This window comes from Rosa rugosa, chromosome 6, assembly GCF_958449725.1.
Source record: "Rosa rugosa chromosome 6, drRosRugo1.1, whole genome shotgun sequence".
NCBI lineage: Eukaryota > Viridiplantae > Streptophyta > Magnoliopsida > Rosales > Rosaceae > Rosa > Rosa rugosa.
The window spans coordinates 43,822,635-43,842,138 of NC_084825.1; the positions used below are offsets into that span (position 1 = coordinate 43,822,635).

The 19,504-nt window shown below is 38.0% G+C and overlaps 1 protein-coding gene and 1 long non-coding RNA gene across 15 annotated transcripts; one reads left to right on the forward strand and one right to left on the reverse strand.

Annotated features, from left to right (window-relative positions):
• The first annotated feature begins 345 nt into the window (after window positions 1-345).
• Window positions 346-4,022, forward strand: LOC133713350 (uncharacterized). Of its 4 annotated transcripts, none has more exons than XR_009847945.1 (7): window positions 348-1,233; window positions 1,417-1,599; window positions 1,696-2,478; window positions 2,680-2,722; window positions 2,928-3,000; window positions 3,560-3,628; window positions 3,826-4,022. It is a non-coding gene; the product is annotated as an uncharacterized LOC133713350 (long non-coding RNA). The 4 variants fall into 4 exon arrangements; XR_009847947.1 differs by having other exon boundaries at window positions 349-1,233; window positions 1,417-2,106; window positions 2,399-2,478; XR_009847946.1 differs by having other exon boundaries at window positions 365-1,233; window positions 2,399-2,478.
• An 8,474-nt stretch (window positions 4,023-12,496) lies between these two features.
• Window positions 12,497-19,153, reverse strand: LOC133718763 (uncharacterized). Of its 11 annotated transcripts, XM_062145645.1 has the most exons (12): window positions 18,849-19,153; window positions 17,660-17,758; window positions 17,138-17,227; window positions 16,546-16,588; window positions 15,975-16,048; window positions 15,761-15,850; window positions 14,902-15,018; window positions 14,727-14,782; window positions 14,368-14,433; window positions 14,201-14,254; window positions 13,043-14,102; window positions 12,497-12,918 (listed from the first exon to the last, which is right to left on the reverse strand). In XM_062145645.1, coding segments are annotated over exons 11-12 (1,059 nt in total). In that variant the 5' UTR covers window positions 14,101-14,102; window positions 14,201-14,254; window positions 14,368-14,433; window positions 14,727-14,782; window positions 14,902-15,018; window positions 15,761-15,850; window positions 15,975-16,048; window positions 16,546-16,588; window positions 17,138-17,227; window positions 17,660-17,758; window positions 18,849-19,153; the 3' UTR covers window positions 12,497-12,917. The 11 variants fall into 11 exon arrangements, with proteins under 11 accessions (XP_062001629.1, XP_062001626.1, XP_062001621.1 ...); XM_062145642.1 differs by lacking the exon at window positions 15,761-15,850 and having other exon boundaries at window positions 15,975-16,011; XM_062145637.1 differs by lacking the exon at window positions 15,761-15,850 and having other exon boundaries at window positions 15,975-16,020.
• Between the last annotated feature and the right edge of the window lie 351 nt (window positions 19,154-19,504).

Below are 19,504 nucleotides of genomic sequence, written 5' to 3' on the forward strand. Positions count from 1 at the left end.
GATGGAGGAAAAATCTTTGTATTATTGCAACCTCAAAAAGCCAGTCATTGGCTGAAAAGTAGAGGGTTAGGCACATCAAGCTGAGTGCAGTAGTGACCTTGCTTTACTGGCATTCAATCAAATTTTGACTTGGACTTCAGGACCAGCAAATCCCTGTTTTCTTTGTTTTTAGTTTTCTCACATCACTATCAAATTGACTACATTATTCATAATTTCATACAAGGAGGAGCATATCCACATATTTGATATAAGTTGGGGTAATCGGTAATTGCCCACTGGCGGACGTTATGAGCTAAGAATTATGGGCGTTGCGGTAAAAAAATCGATGGGTTTGTAGCCTATTCGCAGATCGAGGGGAACACTGGCTCATCTTTTAATTCCTCATATTGCCTCTTGTTCTAGTGTTCTACTCATGTGATTCACTTTTTGTCTTCTTTCTTTTCTATACCAAACCCAGCGTTTTTGGTTCCCAGATCAGCTTCTCATTTCTTCCCCTTCTCTTCTCTCGACTTATCTTCTTCTTTGGCTTCTCTTTATTCTCCTTGTATTAATTAGGTCCTTTCTATAGCATCATTCGTCTGCATAAGTAGTTTGGGTTTGGTTTTGATTTAGATGGAGGTTAAAGAAGAGATGGGTCTCTGATAAAATTGCAGAGCATCCAAAACCAAAGAAACAGTCACTACTAGAAATTTCCCCAATAACACCTTTTGATAGACACTAAAAATAATCCGTGGCTTTCTCAAACTACTTCACACCAATCTTTGACATCAGTGACATAATTTTTGATTCCACCGTACATCAGTGCCTAATGGGTAAATAGAGTACTGAAACAGTGCCAGAGTCATTATAATAATAATATAATTGGGCTCCAGGGTTCCTATGTTTGGGCTGAGCTCTTGAGAAAAGTTATGGTGCGGTGCTGAGACAGCAAACCTCTCCTCTTTGGTATATATTCACTTGGTTCGACTAAAAACCCTACCCTGCTCTCTGCTTCTCTCTCTTTCCGTCCGTCTCTCTCTCTCGTTGTCTCTCTCCGTCCTCTTCTCTTTCAAAAGCCATGTTATTTTTGGGCCTAAACCAACCTCGAGGCTTTGGTGATTCAAGGTTGGCTTAGGGAGTGGGAGATCTGTTGTAGCGTTTTCTGACGACGACGTAGATTTGGATCTACGAGGCATCGAAGGCGTTCGATGGAGCAGGGGAGTTGGCCTGAGCCTAGAGCTTGGGGTGCTCGAGGTAACTTTCTTGTTTCTCTTCTCTTATGTTTTTAAAGTTTCGATCTTTAGGCTTGCGTGTTGTAGATCTTGAATGTTTCGCTTGATGGATTTTTGTTTGTGTAGGATTTTGTTGTGGGTTGGAGGGTATGTTGTTTAACATTCAAGTGCTTTCCCCCTTCTCACTCTGGACTTCTATGTGCAGGGATTTGTCTAACAACTATTTATCAACAAGTCTTCCTCCATGTCTTAAAGCCCTTTTCTTTACACTTCTCCTCTCTCACTCTACTGCCGAGCCGGATTTCTTTCATTCGATCTCTTTTCTCTACTGCGGATCTGCCAAATTTATCGAGGAACTAGCCGCAATGGTGAAGAAGGAGTTTCAGAGGTATTAACTTTGAGCCTTTTTATTTCATTTTTTCATCTGAATATTTAGGGTAAAGTAATTGCAGAGGTACTTACTTTCCCCATTTTCGTTTTATAGCTTTTAGTTTCGAAATTGGAAGGCTCAGATCTACAAAAGGCCCTAACTTCCAGGGCTCGATATCGCCAGACGCGCGACGCGTCATTGTCCCCTTTACTTTTAGGGCCTTAAAGTGAATGATTAAGGACCATCTATACATCAGTAGCTCTCTAACATACCGGATCTATCAATTTATGACTGTTCTGGGTTTTGTGTGGTGGGATTTTGTTAATTTTCGGGCTGGGGTGCATTATAATGTTGTGTTGGAGAAGATTGAGGTTGGAAGTGATGTTATAGAACTTCCTACTAGTGGTGGTGGTGTTAGTGATAACATATCCGGCAGCAATTCATACCAAAATATGGCATTTTTTTAATAGTGGTACAACATTTGCTTATTTACCACCAGAGTTGCAGGAACCAATAGTGAAGAAGGTATCTGCTAATTTCATTTAGATTTAATTTGACTTGGTATAGATATGTTCATATGTTCAATTAACTCTTACATCAGATATTGGCTTAGGAGCCTGGATTGAAATTGTATACTGACGAGTTAACATGTTTTGAGTATTCCAAAAACTAAAACACTTTTCTAACATGCAGCATTACTTATTTGAATGTCTTATTACCCTGGAAATTAAATGCTACTGATACAAAATTGATATATTATTGTGCTTTTGTGTGAGGACCTTATTGATCTTGTTAATTAATTAACTATATTTTGCAGGGGTTGATGTTAACTATGAAGAGATAATTGAAGCAACTTCAATTGGCTTTAGTTCAGTGATTTCCAAATTTGTTCGAATGGTTAGTGAACTTACTTTTACTCATGACACAGACAATTGTTTTGAGCAACCTTGCTTTTGTGCAAATACACCAACTCATTAAGGATATTTATGTATATGTGCTAATTTCTCTATCCTGATTAAGGTGAGTGTTTGGTGCTAATTGTTTCATGTATAAGTTTCTGTATTGGGTAATATATTTGTTTTTGTTCACTTTCTGCAGTTGGATTTGGAGAAGGGAATGATGGACTACCTATATGCAAAGTGTGAGTCTTAGAGTTATTCACTCATATTAATGTTTAGTGTTTCTTAGGAATTGTTTTTCAATGTTGAGTTTTATACCAAGAATGATTAAGAGAACTTCGTAAACTTATGATAGTCACCAAAATTTTTGATAGATAATGCAGGGGAATGTTCCATTTCTGTTATGTTTATTTTTCTCTAATGGTTTATCTGTCTTTTAATATACAGGCACTCCTTGTATCATAGATTGTGTAATGGCAGAGCTTGAGAAGTTGGGTCAGAAATATCGTGTGGCTCTGAGGTATTTTCCTATGTTTTCAACAAATTGTTTTCTTGACCACCAGGGTTTGAAATTGAAAGTGTGTATGCAGATGTGCACTGCTGTTCCTTTTCGTTGTTTAATTGAAAGTGTGTGTGCAGATGTGGTTAACTGTAAAATGTTCCTCCTTTCATAGCTTTTTTTAGCGGCACAGCTTTGCTTGGACATGCTTCATTTCATAAATTTACTTTGCAAACCTTTGAGACAACTTGTAGTTTAAGAGAAACATCAAGTGACAATTTAACTGAAGTCGATTCATTTAGCAAGCTTTTAGGACAGTCTCTATGTGCAGTTATCTATCAATGTTTTCATCTAACTTGTACCCGGAGTGTGTCAAATGTTACTTTCCATCTCTAGTCTTTTCAGTAAGTATTTATCCACATATGAATTAATGTTGTGTTCAGTGTTAAGAGTTTTCTTGGTCTGGAGTTGGGAAGTTAGTATAATGCTGGAAACCTTGACCCAACTTTTTTCATGGTTGCTAATGTAATGCTTATTGCTGTTAATACTTTGTGATGATTTAATTTTTGTTACTTTACAGTTGCAAGTAATAATGAAATCTGAAGATATGTGTTTGGAGTCCGCTAAGTTCTTCCCTGTGTTTGATAAGGTAAGCTTGCCTACTTAGTTTTGGATCATCGTAAATTATAATCCATGTTAGTATGAAAAGATCAGAGCAATGCAGTCATTTAAAATTGCATAATTTTTTATCTCCCTGGATGAATGTGGAGATGCTTCTGTTTAGTGCTTTGCCAGCCATTGGTTCTTGACCATTGAGTTAAAAGAGTTGCTCTTGTAAAATTGCAGGTCAAGAAGCTGCAAAAGGGACTGTCTAAGGAACCCTGTGAATCACTGACGAAGCTTACAAGAGTATCACTTCTAGTAGTGTATATCTCATGGATGTATTTTTAACTTGTAAATTTATTGTATAATACAGTACAAGATCATATATGCACCAATTATTTGGTGCATTTTTTTTTAATATAGCCTACCAATTTTGCCACTGTTATCAGTGTGATTACAAAGGTTAAATGCCCACTAATTCCATAACAGTGTGAAGAGCTGCATTGGTTTCTGTGTTCACACTGTTTTTTTAATGGTGGCCTTTGTACATTAGCACCTGCAATTAAGGGGACTGATATTCAATTAGTGGCTGCATAGTGGCTAATGCCCTTTAGCTACCAAAATCAGTGTGTGTTGGGCCAAAAGCCACTTTTATAAATTGGTCCCCATTGGGGAAATTTCTAGTAGTGAGTATCTCATGTCATTTCAATCTCCGACGTCATACTATTCAATTTGGATGTGATTATATCTTACACTTCTCCATATTTGATCCATCATTTTCACTATAATTGGAACGAACTAGCAGAAAGAAGATGTAGATGAGATTGAGTTGATCGATTCATATGTTGTTCCATTCAAAGGTATCAGATTGATTTGATTCATATAAATTAACAAGGGCGAGCATGATTTACACCCACGATCAATTTGTCCTCATAATTCCGGTATAGAAATCACCTACATATAGGTTCTCAGAACTAATCAAGCAAGGTCGTTGCAGAGCTGTTTCCAAAAATAGGTGACAGATTTCGTTACAACCTGTTACCTTAACGGCCACGATTTTAATCCCTAACGACCGTCAATTTCGAAATTACCAATTGCCCCTGCTCTGAGTAATTGTGTGCCTCCTTGCGTCATGTCAGCCCTTATCAGCGGCTGTAACTTACAGCCTACGCATTCCTGACCTTCATACACAGAACCAAATACCCCTCCTATGCCAACATTACTTTGTCTGTCTGAGGACTAATGAGATTTGACAATCCTTTCTCACAAAAATTAAGAATCTTTCATATCCAATGGGGTCTTGATTAAAGATGTAGTGGTTGAGCTTTTGACATGGACAAGAATTTAACTTGTAGTATGAATGAATGATCCATGAAATTTTGTGGAAAATGGTGACTTTTGACTCTCCCTCGATGATCTGGACTAAATCATTGACAATTGACCTTATCACTTGGAGGGAAGTATATTAACCTTCTTCTTATGCTTCTAGAAAAGGGTTTGAAAAGTTAAATATTATCATTTTGACTGCATACAGAGCGCCTTCAAAGTCACCAACTTGAAAAAAAAAAAATAGCATTTATCCATAAAAGGGTATATTACTATATCTTGTAGCATTAAGGATCTAGATTGATCATACCACAGAAGATACAAATATTAGCTGCATAGATGGTTCTTTCAAAATCATGAACTAGAAGAACTTAACATTTATGCATAGAAGTGTAATGAGTGTATGACTTAGTTATAGCAAATTGGCAATAAGAGTTTAGGTTGATCCTACCACTAAAGAGACATGTATCAGCATTCTTCCTCTGCTTCTAGAAAATGTTTTAATTGCAGACTGTATGACTTAGCTATAGCATTAAGAGTCTAGGTTGATCCTACCACAAAAGAAACATGTATTAGCATTTTTTTGATTTTTTCTATGCTTCTAGAAAAATAATTGCAAGGTGCATGAACTTGAAGAAATTAATTAGGATTTATGTATAGAAGGGTGTAAGTATAACTTGTAGCAACAAAGATGTAGTTTGATCCTACTACTATTACCATTTCACCAAAACAACGCGAACTGCTTGCAACTCTTTGACTGCATACTTGTTAGATCCTACCACAAAAGAAACATGTATCAGCATTTTTTCTATGCTTCTAGAAAAATAATTGCAAGGTGCATGAACTTGAAGAAATTAGGATTTATGTATAGAAGGGTGTCAGTATAACTTGTAGCAACAAAGATGTAGTTTAATCCTACTACTATTACCATTTCACCAAAACAAAGTGAACTGCTTGCAACTCTTTGACTGCATACTTGTTAGTAGCTGACAAAGTGACAATCATATAAGTCCATATGTGAGTCTTCGAAACCATCAATCACATGTTAATTGTTATTATAAAAACCCCAAAAGACTTTGTAAAAGTTACAAACCCAGCTGTTTGACAGGTACCTTTTCTACACAAGCTCAGACCAACATCAGAATTTTCCACTCTTTATATGAATTTAAAACTCAAGTTCACACTGTGTATGTGTGAAACCTTCTGACTAAGTTATTCTTCCCTTCTGCTATAAATATAGCCCACCATGTTTGCTTTCCGCACCAAATCCCTCTTTTTCCTTATCGGAAAGTTTTCTTTCCTCTTCTGATTTTGCTCTGTTTGTAAACAGAGCTTTTCTTTATCTTCAGTTGCTCACACTGTCCCTCAGAATTCAGAACCATGGAAGCTCAGTACAGCCCAAGGAAGCCGGAGCCAGTTCAGGCAAGGATTCCTCCGCGTAGAGGTCTAGTTAAAATCAGAATCTTCAAAAAGCTGGTTTCAAAGGTAAAGAGAGCTGCATCAGCAGTAACTGGAATGGGAAAAAAGAAATGAGGAGGAGGATGAAGTTGAAGACTCAGCGACATGCAGATAATGAGGCCATTTTAGTTGAAGTGGGAAGAATCATTAGCACTGTAGTTATGTAGGGGTTATAGGCCATTATAGAAATGGTGGCAAGCTATGGATTTTGTAGATTCTGTATTGGGGCATTTAGAAGGACACTTTCGTTCCAAGTTTTTGAAGCTGTGATTGTTTATGATTAGTGCTGGATGAGATATCACATCAGAAGAAAAAAGAAACAGAAAGCCAGCAGTACTATCAATCATTAGAGTTCACCTGTTTCAATCACATATAGTTAGGAAGCATGTTTCTCTTTGTTATGTAATATGGTATTTAGCAAGGTACTGTGTAACTGTGTGGTTGCTGCTTTGGCCTCCTAATAGTATTTATCTTTTTAGGGTAAACACTATGTTTTGTTTGTTCATCAATTTAACCCATATATTGTTTTTTTTTTGGGGGGGGGGCTGTTTGGCATTGCTCGTTTGTATGGATCCATGTCATGTGTCAGATGTTGTGGTTGTGTTTCGTTAAATTAAACAACCTAGTTACACTATCCATTTGACTATTCTAACATTTTTCTTTGGTCCAACATATATCCTTATAACCTATTTGTTTGGTCAAGAATCCTCCATGCATTCACACTACATGGAAGTATGGAACTATTATCTCCTTCCCCAGCCATGTCATGATCTCCATCACCACCATGCCACCATGCTTATGTAATATATAATATCTGAAGATTCACATTTCCTTGATTTTTAATGTACCTTGTGAACCAAGTATCAGACACTGATCACAATCTGATTCCATCACACCAGAATCTGGTCCTTGAGATCAGAATCATATATAACCATGAACAATCTAAGCCTTCATGTTCTGTTTGTATCTTAGCTATAGTAATTTATTTAATATAAAACTGAGGATCTGTCCAAACTTTGCTTAGCTTTCCAGTTGGTCTTACATCTGCTCTGAATTCCTACTTTGTCAGTTCTTATCCATCTGAATTTCTTACCACCGTTATATAACAATACTATGGTCATATATTTACATTCCACCTATGATCGATGTTTGGATCAAAAACCACATCCCAATCAATATGACGGTATCCACAGAAATCTACAGATTTGTGTTCACATTATGTGCATGACTCAGCATGAAAGATAGAGAGAAAATTGCCCTGCTTATCTCCCTCACTATGACGTCATATATAAAGAGACAGCTCCTTTGAGTCTCACCTCACTTCACTCATGTGCAGCTTCTCTCCCAGGACCCACTAAAATCCACTTTCCGTTTCTTCTCTCACAGATCTGCAGAGAACATGGTATGAGAGGAAGAGGATGAGAGAAGGCCGAATCAAGCAAGAATACTTGAGGAACTGGCAGAGACTGTCACAGCAGGAAAAAGGTGGAAATCTTGTTCCCAATTTGCAGTAAGTCCAGGTTCACCTAGTTTCAACTCTTTTTATGCGAATACGTACGTAGGTAGAAATACTATTTGGGAAAAGATAGACCTGTGCCTCTATCAGACTATGATGAGAAAAAGAGTAGTGGTTTGACATGTCAAACTGTTTAAACTTGACATGGTTCATTACTTCCGAGCTTTCATCCAAAAGGGTAAATGTATTAATCTATTTAGCTAAGCCAAGAAATTTCATAACAAAGCTAGCTGCAGAATATGAATATAAAAGTGACAATTTTCAAGTGATATGTTAAGAATATTCTGTAATTAATATTGTAATTATGTGTATCTTTAATTAGGAGATTATTTTTAATTAGGAGATTATTTGTAATATTCCTTGTATCCCTAATTTGTAGGGATTTACTTGTTGTACAAGAACCTAGTTTGTATATAATCTTCTAGTATCAATGAGAATATTATTCTACCTCAAATATTTTTCTTTCATGGTATCAAAGCAGGCCTAAAAAACCCTAGCTCTCATTTGATTTGCGCCGCACCACTTGCTGCGTTATCTTTTTCATCATCTTCTCATGGCTTGTGCTTCCAAGTTTGCTTTGTCACCAGTTGCCCCTAATAAGTGGATTATCGATAGTGGAGCGACCAATCATATTATTAACTCACCAAAGTTGTTCGCAAGTAGTCAGAAGAATACTTCACTGCCACCAGTTTCTTTGCCTAGTGGTGCCAAGGCTCATATTTCCATGAAGGGGTCAATTAAAATCAATGATGCTTTTTTTCGAGATGTTCTGTGTGTGCCTTCATTTGATGTCAATCTTTTATCTGTTGGAAGAACTATAGATGACTTACATTGCTCGGTAACTTTTTTTCCATCTTGGTGTATTTTGCAGGACTTGGCTGCTTCGAGGACGATAATTGGTGTGGGTAAGCGACGAGGAGACCTTTATTATCTTGTGGCTCTAGCTTCCATCTCCCCATCCAAACACCCTTTTGCTTCTCACCTTACCATCTCTTCCGACCTTTGGCATCGCCGTTTGGGGCATTCTTCTCCTGCCCGTTACAATATATAGCCAATGAGTCACTTCATTTTCATTTCAATTCCAACAGTAAGTGTGAAATTTGTCCTTTGGCTAAACAAACTCGCCAACCTTTTCCTTCTAGTTCAATATCAACTTCTCGATGTTTTTCTCTTATACATTGTGATATTTGGGGACGACATAAAACTCCTTCACTCAATGGCGCTCATTATTGTGGATGATTTTTCTCGTTTTACATGGGTTTTCTTAATGCGCCATAAGAGTGAAACACGACCTTTGCTTCTAAAATTTTTTGCTTATGTCAAAACTCAATTTCAGACTCATGTTCAACAAATACGTACTGATAACGGGGCGGAATTTCTTTCTTTACAGGATTTTTTTCTTGAACAAGGGGTTATTTTTCAACATTCTGGCGTTTACACACCCCAACAAAATGGTGTTGTTGAACGCAAAACATAGACATCTTCTAGAAACTGCTAGGGCCCTCCGCTTCCAATCTCACTTGCCAATTGATTTTTGGGGGGAATGTGTTCTTACAGCTGCCTACACAATTAATCGACTTCCTACACTTTTATTGAATAAGAAAACTCCATTTGAAGTTCTTTATCATAAGTCTCCTGACTATTCTCGAATGCGTGTTTTTGGATGTGTTGCTTTTGCTACTTCTGTTCACCCAGCTTCAAAATTTGCTCCACGAGCTCAAAAATGCATTTTTCTTGGGTATCCAATGGGCCAAAAAGCTTATAAGCTCTACAATCTAGAAACAAAGAAAATTTTTACCAATAGGGATATTCTTTTTCTTGAAGATACCTTTCATTTTCCTCCCTAAACTCATTCTCCTTTTTCTTCTTCTGATCCCGTGTTACCTAACCCAGTCCCAGATTTGCAGCCATCATCTTCCTCTGATGTACCTGCGTCTCACTCTCCACTGTTTTCTGTCGCACATGCGCCCGATTCAATGATTGAACCAGCTCCTAAAGCACCTATACCTGAGCCTGACCCGGTGCTTGACCCCGCTCCTGAACCCACACCTGAACCCATACCTGAACCCGCACCTGAACCCGTGCCTAACCCTGTGCTAGCACAAGCGCCTGAACCGGCGCTCCGCCGATCCCAACGTTCCCGTGCGCCTAACACTCGTCTCAGTGATTATGTCTGCTCGCAGGTGATTCTGCCACCACACCATTTATCATCTCCTCCGCCAAGTCCTCCACCAGGTACACGTTACCCACTTTGTAATTTCATCTCTTATCAACGGTACTCACCGTCCCATCTTTCTTATGTTACTTCCATCAGCAGGGCTGAGGAGCCCTCTTCTTATGCAGATGCAGCCTCTGATCCTAAATGGCAGCAAGCAATGGACGATGAACTTGCCGCTCTCACTACCAACAACACTTGGACACTCGTCCCACTTCCTCCTGGCAAACGTCCTATTGCTTGCAGATGGGTCTATCGAATTAAATATAATGCTGATGGTTCTATTGAGAGGTATAAAGTTCGCCTTGTTGCCAAGGGCTTCACTCAAGCTGCTGGGATTGATTATCATGATACTTTTTCACCCACAGCAAAGATGATTACTGTCCGCTGTCTCCTTGCCATTGCTGCTTGTCAAGGTTGGTCTCTTCACCAGCTTGACGTTAATAATGCTTTTCTTAATGGTGATTTGCAAGAAGAGCTGTACATGTCTCCTCCTCCAGGTCTTCGGCGACAGGGGGAGAATTATGTGTGTCGCCTTAACAAGTCCTTATATGGTTTGAAGCAAGCCTCTCGTCAATGGTTTGCCAAGTTTACAGAAGCAATTCTTGCTGCCGGATTCACTCAATCAAAGGCTGACTATTCTCTTTTTGTTCAAAAGGTTGGTAATTCCCTCACAGTATTATTAATTTATGTTGATGACATCCTCATTACTGGGAACAACCTTGACTCCATTAAAGCTCTCAAACAATTTCTTCACACCCGCTTTCGCATCAAAGATTTGGGTGAACTGAAATACTTCCTTGGACTTGAGATTGCTCGTTCAAAAAAGGGCATTTATATATCTCAACACAAGTATGCTTTAGAAATTATCAAGGACATTGGATTTTTGGGTGTAAAGCCAATTGATTTTCCCATGGAAGAAGCCAAATTATCAAATAAAGGTGAGCTACTTAAGGATCCGGCTGCATATAGATGTTTAGTTGGACGGCTTATATATCTTACAATCACAAGACCCGACATTACCTATTCTGTTCATGTTCTTAGTAGATTCATGCATGAGCCGCGTCAACCTCATATGGCTGCTGCACTTCGAGTTGTCAGATATTTGAAATCCTCTCCTGGCCAAGGTTTGCTTTTAAGTTCCAATAGCAATTTGAATTTGAGGGCTTTTTGTGATTCAGATTGGGCGGGTTGTCCAATTACTCGTCAATCTACTACTGGCTATTGTGTTTTCTTAGGAGATTCTTTGATCTCATGGCGTACCAAAAGACAAAAGACGGTCTCATTGTCTAGTGCCGAGGCCGAGTATAGAGCAATGGCTGGTACATGTTGTGAACTCACTTGGCTACAATATTTGTTTGCTGATTTGCATATGCCTATTTCTAGACCAGCTATTTTGTATTGTGATAATCAAGCAGCTCTACACATAGCCGCAAACCCAGATTTTCATGAGAGAACACGTCATATTGAAATGGATTGTCATTTTATTCGAGACAAGATATTGAATGGTTCAGTCAGCACCAGATACGTTGGTTCTTTACAACAGTTAGCAGATATATTCACAAAGGCATTGGGCAAAGACAAGTTCAAAGCCTTGTTATGCAAGTTGGGAGTGCTTGATATTCACTCTCCAACTTGAGGGGGAGTTTTAAGAATATTCTGTAATTAATATTGTAATTATGTGTATCTTTAATTAGGAGATTATTTTTAATTAGGAGATTATTTGTAATATTCTTTGTATCCCTAACTTGTAGGGATTTACTTGTTGTACAAGAACCTAGTTTGTATATAATCTTCTAGTATCAATGAGAATATCATTCTACCTCAAATATTTTTCTTTCATGATAATCAGCCAAAATCATAGAATCCATCATGGACAAGCAAAACGCATCTTAGATTTGGTCCTTTTCTTCTCTGGTAGCAGAAATAGATTGGAATTTTTGTTTTTTTAATTTAAGTAATTAACACATCATGAACATTCTGTTACCTTAGCAATTGATTTACATCATGCCTTGTGTCATCAATCAGTACTCAGAGGCTAACTCTGGCCAAGATTATACAGTGTTACTAATAGTTGTCCGAAACAAAGCAATTGAAGACTTATCTTGGTGGAGAAGGTATTGAATCTTATGGTTGGGCAAGAATTATTACCATGTTTCTTTCTTAGATCTGAACTAATAGCATCTTACCTATTTTTACTGCTTTTAAGGAAATGGTAAATATTTTTCCTTGACCTGCTTTCTGTCCAAACTGGGAGTGAAAGTATCATGCCTTGGGTCCTGTCAGTTTTCAAAAGTTCTCAAACAGTGGGACTAAAATCCTTTCGTGCAGCATAGCCACCATTTGTGTGACAGTGAAAATGGAGATGTTCAGGCTTGTTCACACTTGCATAGACAAAGTTTCAAAGGTAATCTGAACTTGGAGAGATGCGGACCTTGGATTTACTAACAGAAATGCGTTCACACCTCACATCAAATGCAAAATGTATGGCTCCAAATTCCAATCCGGGACGATATCATGTGATCGTTTGATACTTCTCCGTCACTAACATGTTGATCACGAAACATTCGACTGGTCTTTTTATCGTCTACAATTAATTTGATGAGGATGTTTTTCATTACAATATTGAGATGAACTATCAATTTTTTTTTTTTTTTAAGGGAATGACATCACAAGCTCCATCAGAGTCGAGCTTCAACCATTGAGATGGAGGTGGTGTCCAAACAGCCTGTCTGGTCTTCCCCTTGATCTGCTCATGTGTATCGATGGTTGCCAAGTTTCCATGCGCAAAATGCAGAGTTGAAATCCATGCAGGGAGGATCTACAATTTTCCAAATAGACAAACAGAATCACAATCACTATATACACAAACATTTCGAATCAACAGATTTTTCAGACTTGCCTAATAATTCATATTTACTTAGAAGAAGAAGTTAAACACTTACCAAAGCACAAATGCCCCGAGCAGGTGTGGATTTCCATTACCCTCAGCCGGTGCCACTGTGAAGTGCCTGGTCCCAAGTAAGACAATTTCAAAACCCTCTCCCATAAGTATCTCATATGTCCACACAGTGACATATGTAAAAAAATCATGGTGGTTGGTCATTACGAGGGTAAACTTCCTGTCCTCTACGGGAGCAAAGGCCCAGTTGGTTGGGGGTGGATGGAGATGTGGCGGCATAATGGGCATAGGATCCAACATGAGGTGAAGATAGTCACAGTTATAGGCCATGAAATACGCAGATAGCATCCATGGACGATTTGAGGAGTAGGCAATCACAATAAAGTCTCCATTGAAGCCATACACGAGTGCTCTCTTGTCCCAAGGTAAGTGTTGCAGCCCCAAGCTCTGACTACGTGGTCTCCACCCTCGCTCTGGCACGCGCGCATCGAACATGTAGATTCCGTCGAGCAACCCCGAGACCAATATCTTCGTGTCCGCAAAAACGCATGCGAATCGACCCAGGTGGGCCCCCAAGAGAGGCTCTGGTAGGGGAGTCCACGGATCCTGAGGATCCGCCGGTAGCGACAGCTGCTCGAAGAAAGTCTGGGCCTCAATGTTGCTTGCCAAAGCAAGCAAGGTGCGGATTCCCCTCTGCCTGACCAGGATCGGGAAAGGGTTGTGGTGCTGGAATGGCAACACAATGTTGCTGGGCACTAACTCCGGGTTCGGGTCCACGTCCGAGTCAGTCTCAAAGACCAGCGTCTCGTGGCGGCCTACAAACACAATCTTGGACCCGAATGTGAAGCATCCCGGAGCTACGGGGGAGTTATCACGGGTCGCGAACAGCTCCAACTTAGCTATAGGAGCGGCTCGCATAGCGTCGACATTTTCCCGCCGGTACCGCCCAGGAACATCGCCCACGGTAAGTCTCCGTCCATGTCTGAAAATTAGCTCCTCAAGTCCACATCCTCTCATCACCAAACGCCGTGAATCGTCTGGCCTTGGCTCCTCAAAGCACAAGTACAAAGACTTATCAACCCAGCCTCCAAGATGATCCATACCTGGCACAATCCAAATTCAAAACAAACAGAGATTCATTTATGAAGGAAGAACAAAATAGAGAGATGGATAGATTGAAACCAACAGTAATCATATTTACCTGAGCAAGCTGCAAAATGCCGTATCAACGACCGGTAGGTTTTAATTTGAGAATCTGTTCAGAGTTTAATTAAATCCAAAACGAAATATTTGTTATTTAATGGAAACTCTGTGATCCCAAATCCCAATTTCGAAAAAAAAGATAAAGGAAGGCTTTCAGAGAATGACCTGGATTATTTTAACATGGTGGCCTTTCTCAAGACTAGGTAGTCGACTGGCACGATAGTCAAGGGCCTAAAAACCAACTCATATCAAATATGAAGAGGAAGACTTTTACATGATCAAAAATCTGGTAACCTCGCCAGATTTCAAAGTTAATAACTACACACAATGTCCACAATGAAGGAGACATACTCCCAGTACAGCTAATAACTCAACTTTAATCAATGTATCATCATTGTCCATTTAATCAATGTATTATCATTTTCCATGAACTGATTATAATCATTTGCAGAGAATTCCTATCAATGGAAAAAAACAGCAGGTTTCAATCTAACAAAAGGAGGAGAGACTTCACCCACACGTACTCTATCTAGAGCTGAACCCACGTTGGATTTGGGCCTTTACTGTGCAGCATAGTTTCCTGCAAAAGCAATATAAGAAAAAATCAATCAGAAACCAAGTGAAGGTAGGAGCAAAATTTAAGAAATTGAGAGAAGGGTTCCTGCTTTGCCGAATGAAACTGAGGAGAAATTAACTCACAGAGACAGTTGGACAATTAGTCAGTTTGATCTGAGTACTGCAGGGGTCAAAATAAGCAAAGCAGTTCTTAACGTTTAGTCACAGCAGCAAATCAAGCTTCTTGCTCAAAACAGTCACCTGCAAACACAGATATTTACACATTAAGAACTTAATGAGGCCAAGCACAAAAAGTCAATCTTTCAACCTGAATTGACTACATCATAATCAATTCAACTGAAGTTAGAAAGGGATTCCATACAAACCATTATTATGATCAGTAATATGCTATGAGATATCACGCAATATATAAACATCTTTGTTAGATATCTATTCAGATTTTCAAACAGGGGAAGAAAAGATCTTGGAATGTTAATTAATTTTGGTTGATGAAACTAATAGAAAAATGTGAGTTTGATCGTGTCAAATAATCAAGTAAAGATAAAGATAATCTGGTATAACAACAGTTATCTCATCCAGACTAATCTCAGTAAAAACAAATAGCAAAGACCCTTTTAGCAATTCTATGTGAACTCAACCCATCCAATAACAAAGAACAAACCTTCATGCAAACAAAAACATCAAGCAGATTGTACACATTTACATATTTATATTAATAGCAAATCATGAACAAGAACTGATCATGAATACTCCTACGGGTTTAGGCAAACAAAACATTAAGATCAGACCATCTAAACAATCACCGAAAACTGACACATTCCTTCACTGCTTCCTTAACACAAAGATGGGTAAACTGGAAACTATGTTGACCTGGAAACAACTTTAGACAAAAACGAAAAAAAAACCAATCAACTTCCCAACAAAACACAGCCAGTTCACATATACACAATGCAAAAAAATTACAGTAAGAACTGGAATTTACCCTAATCCCCACCCAGCACATTCCATAAACAGTAAACTGCAGGAATTAAGAAACATGACAGAAAGGCGAAATTTTTAGCTCCTCTAAATACTGCAATCCAATAAAAACAACACAGAAAAGCCATTGTATATGATCCAAGTTCAACTGTGCTACAGAAAACAATTGAAATTGTAAAAGTTGTGACATTAAGTGAAAATTGGAGATGATCAGGTACCTTAGAACACCCAGCTGACACGCAGATTCAAGTCCATCTACATATCCTTCATTGCAATTAAGCTCTCATTAGTTCTAATAAAACCCTAACAGATAGAGAGAGATTACAACAAAAGCCAACATAGTTTAAAAGTTGTAAGGTACTTGAAAGCAGCTGTTCGCCAGTACATCTATACTACAATCAATTTCAAATAATTGTTAGAAAACCATGCTACCAATCTCAACTTAATCACACATAAACTGTTTACCATTTATGCAATTTTGGCTGACAGAATCCAAGACTGTCGCACCCTATTTTATGTTCAAACCGACCATTTTTTTTTTACATTTACACAGATACAGAACTCAAACAATGATATTGTTCAAACAAAATTATTAAAATTTCAGTGTCTAGCCTAAATTCACTGAAATCTGATCAGTAAGAAACCACAAAAGCAATGAAACAAACGATAAGTATTGTTCCATAACATTGTTCACAACTATTAGAAACACACTTAGAAGTTAAAGATATAATATTATCATCAATTTCAATTACTAAATGTAATTAATCCACATTGTTTAAAAATCCATACCTGAATCTGAAACTGTTACACGACAGCAGACTGTTCCTCAAATCTGCAGAATGAAAAAGAAGTATTCAATTCACAAACAAAAAATACAAAGGTCTAAATTTAATCAGTCATAACAGAGTAACAATACTTATCAGCAACAATTCAAAAAAATTATTCACAGTAATTGCAAATCATAAACTGATTTATTGATAATGTTTATAATGTTGTGATATGCAGCAAAAAATGCGAGAACTGCAGCAGCACAATTCAATTATCTAAGCAGCTATTCCACATTAGTTTAGCACATATCTGCATTCTGTAAAAAAGTATAGTTGATGAAACGATTTGCTGATAACATTTATAATGTTGTGATGTGCAGCAAAGAATGGGAAAACTGCTGCAACGTAATCCAATTATACTTGAAAAAATGCTTTAACTTCTAGAATAGATGTGTGTGTGTGTGTGTGTTATTCAAGTAATAGTTTTTGGTTTCATAGTAATCACCTATAAAACAATACAAAACTATATTGACCATAAACCAACCTAAAGAAAGTAATCAATACACTCGTGATTTTTACTAACACCCAATAACACAAAAAACACAAACACATACCTGAATAAAAATAAGAGATTGAAACAATACAAAGCAACAAACAGAGGAACAGCAACAAAAACAATGAGGCCTACAGTTTTTGCATGAAATCTGCAAAGGCCACACAATGGAACAATCAAATCCTGAAATTAATCATAAAGTTAGGTACTCCGTGACAACACCTATTTCGAAGAAAAAGTTCAGATCTACCAACTATACCCCAAAAAAGTAAATTAAACAATAGCAAGTTTGAAACTCTGAGCAGAAAACATATAAAAACTGAGGTATATCAATTAACATATACACATGTTAAATATTAAAGTTCAAACTACCATTTCTAGACTAAAATCCTAAAACAATCTTCTGTAGATAACCAAATTTTATTTTTAGGTGATATTTCAAATCAGTAAAATATCATTTGAGTTTTAAAATGAAGAACTAATTCAAGAATATTGCAGTGAATGCATGGTAATTACATTAGAGACAGACAACAATCACAAGGAATGCACCGACTTCATTAAAATAATGAATGATTGTGCTAACCTTGGAGCAGAATCCTTAAACTCCCAAACCTCTACCTCTACGAGTTTAAAAAACCTGGTCTTCCCAACTTCTTGAATGTATGCAACCTTCAAGCCCCAACTACACAAAAAACAACAAATCAGATTTTCAATGCCTAAAAACAAATAAAGAAATAAGAAACAGTAACAACAACAATAATCAATGAATAAATAAAACCTAAGAACATCTAAACAAAACAAAAGAAAACAAACACACAAAGATTAAAACCATTTTACTCAGTAGATTCTTTTGTCATTTTTAAAGAAGGTGCACTTCATCAATCATAGAAACATTAAACTCCAGAACCTATCTATTCAAAAACATCATGCAACTGTTCTTTGAAAACATGTATAATAAAGACGAAAACAAACAATTATTCACACAAAGAATAGAAACAATTGAGGGCTCAATGCCAATCTCATCAAGCTTTCTCTGCTGTGATTTTTGCTCCATTATCAAACTCCAAATTTCAATAAACACAACCCAAACAGTTCCATTTTCAAACCCAAACCATTATATCACATTCCCAAAGATCCTAACTTTACCTGAAATTCTGACCAAACTCAGACCACTTTCATTGAACAACACCCCAAAACAAACCCAGACCAATTCCTCCAAATCACCCTACGCAAATATATATAAATCCAAGTCTCAAATATCTTCCTAAATGATAACAGATATGAAGTCAAGACATTTCCAGAAAGCAGATACTTCACACAACTAACTACTTTCCATCAGAAATAGAAGTACAGTGTATGAAGTCGAGACATTTCCAGAAAGCAGTTTGTCAACTGCAGTGACTACTGCGGTACAAACAAAGGTAGGCAAAATTATAAAGAGCTAACGCCTTTTATCCTCTTCTTCTTTTGTTATTATTATTTTCCATGCTGGAAGTGATGAAGCTCACAGTAATATTGCAGCTTAACAAAGTCAGCACGAACAAAAGCAACATCAGTAACAATTTAACCAGCCACTCAGAGGCAGTTCCATAAAAGCAAAAGAATCCAAGCTCGTGTAATGCAGGTCATCTACCAAAGAATTTCAAAAATCATCTTTGGAGAAGAGCAAACTTAAGAACATAAACATAACTCAGAAAGCAGCAAAGACTTCACTTAAATGCAAGAAAACGATCTGGGTATGAGCCAAAAGAGTGAGTGAGAGGGCCATTCACCTTCGTGGTCTAGCTCAATTTCCAGAGGCGCCTGAGATACCAATTTTCGAAACCGTCAAACTCCAAGTTGTTAAATTGAAAGGTCTAAGCACAGAGCTTTTGAGCTGGCGGTGGCGGTGGCGGCATCGACGGAGCCAACTGCGGCGGAGGAGGAGGAAATGCAGTGGCGGGCGAAGAGGTTTGGGAAAATGGGTGTCAAATCATGCTTTCTGCATTTACGTTCCTACCCCTCCTTGTTGTGTTCCACCTCAGCCAAACCATGGTCAATATAGATGAAGTCTTTGACCAAAAAATAAAAAACCCGCACCCGCTAAATGTACATGTTACAGGCAAATACCTAATAATCATTATATAGCGAAACATTGTCCATCAGTCTAGCAAGAAAAACATAAGTCTTCCCGACCCAAGCAAAATTATCATATTGTATTATTCTCAATTATGAATTTACTCTCTCTCTCTCCCTCCCCCGCCCCCATGAACCAAGTCCGCCTCCTAACGAAGCCAGATAGGTCACCTACACGCCCCGACCCAGCAACAAAGCTCCACACACCATAACCCTAATATCTTAGAATGAAATTGGACCGTCGTCGTGAACACTGTCGAGCAGATGCACGTGCCCGTCTACTCCGAGAAGTACAAGGTCATCAGCGATATGC

Excerpts from the sequence above, each read along its gene's own strand:
- LOC133718763 (XM_062145643.1), bottom strand. The coding sequence starts at position 14,100 with ATGGATCATCTTGGAGGCTGGGTTGATAAGTCTTTGTACTTGTGCTTT.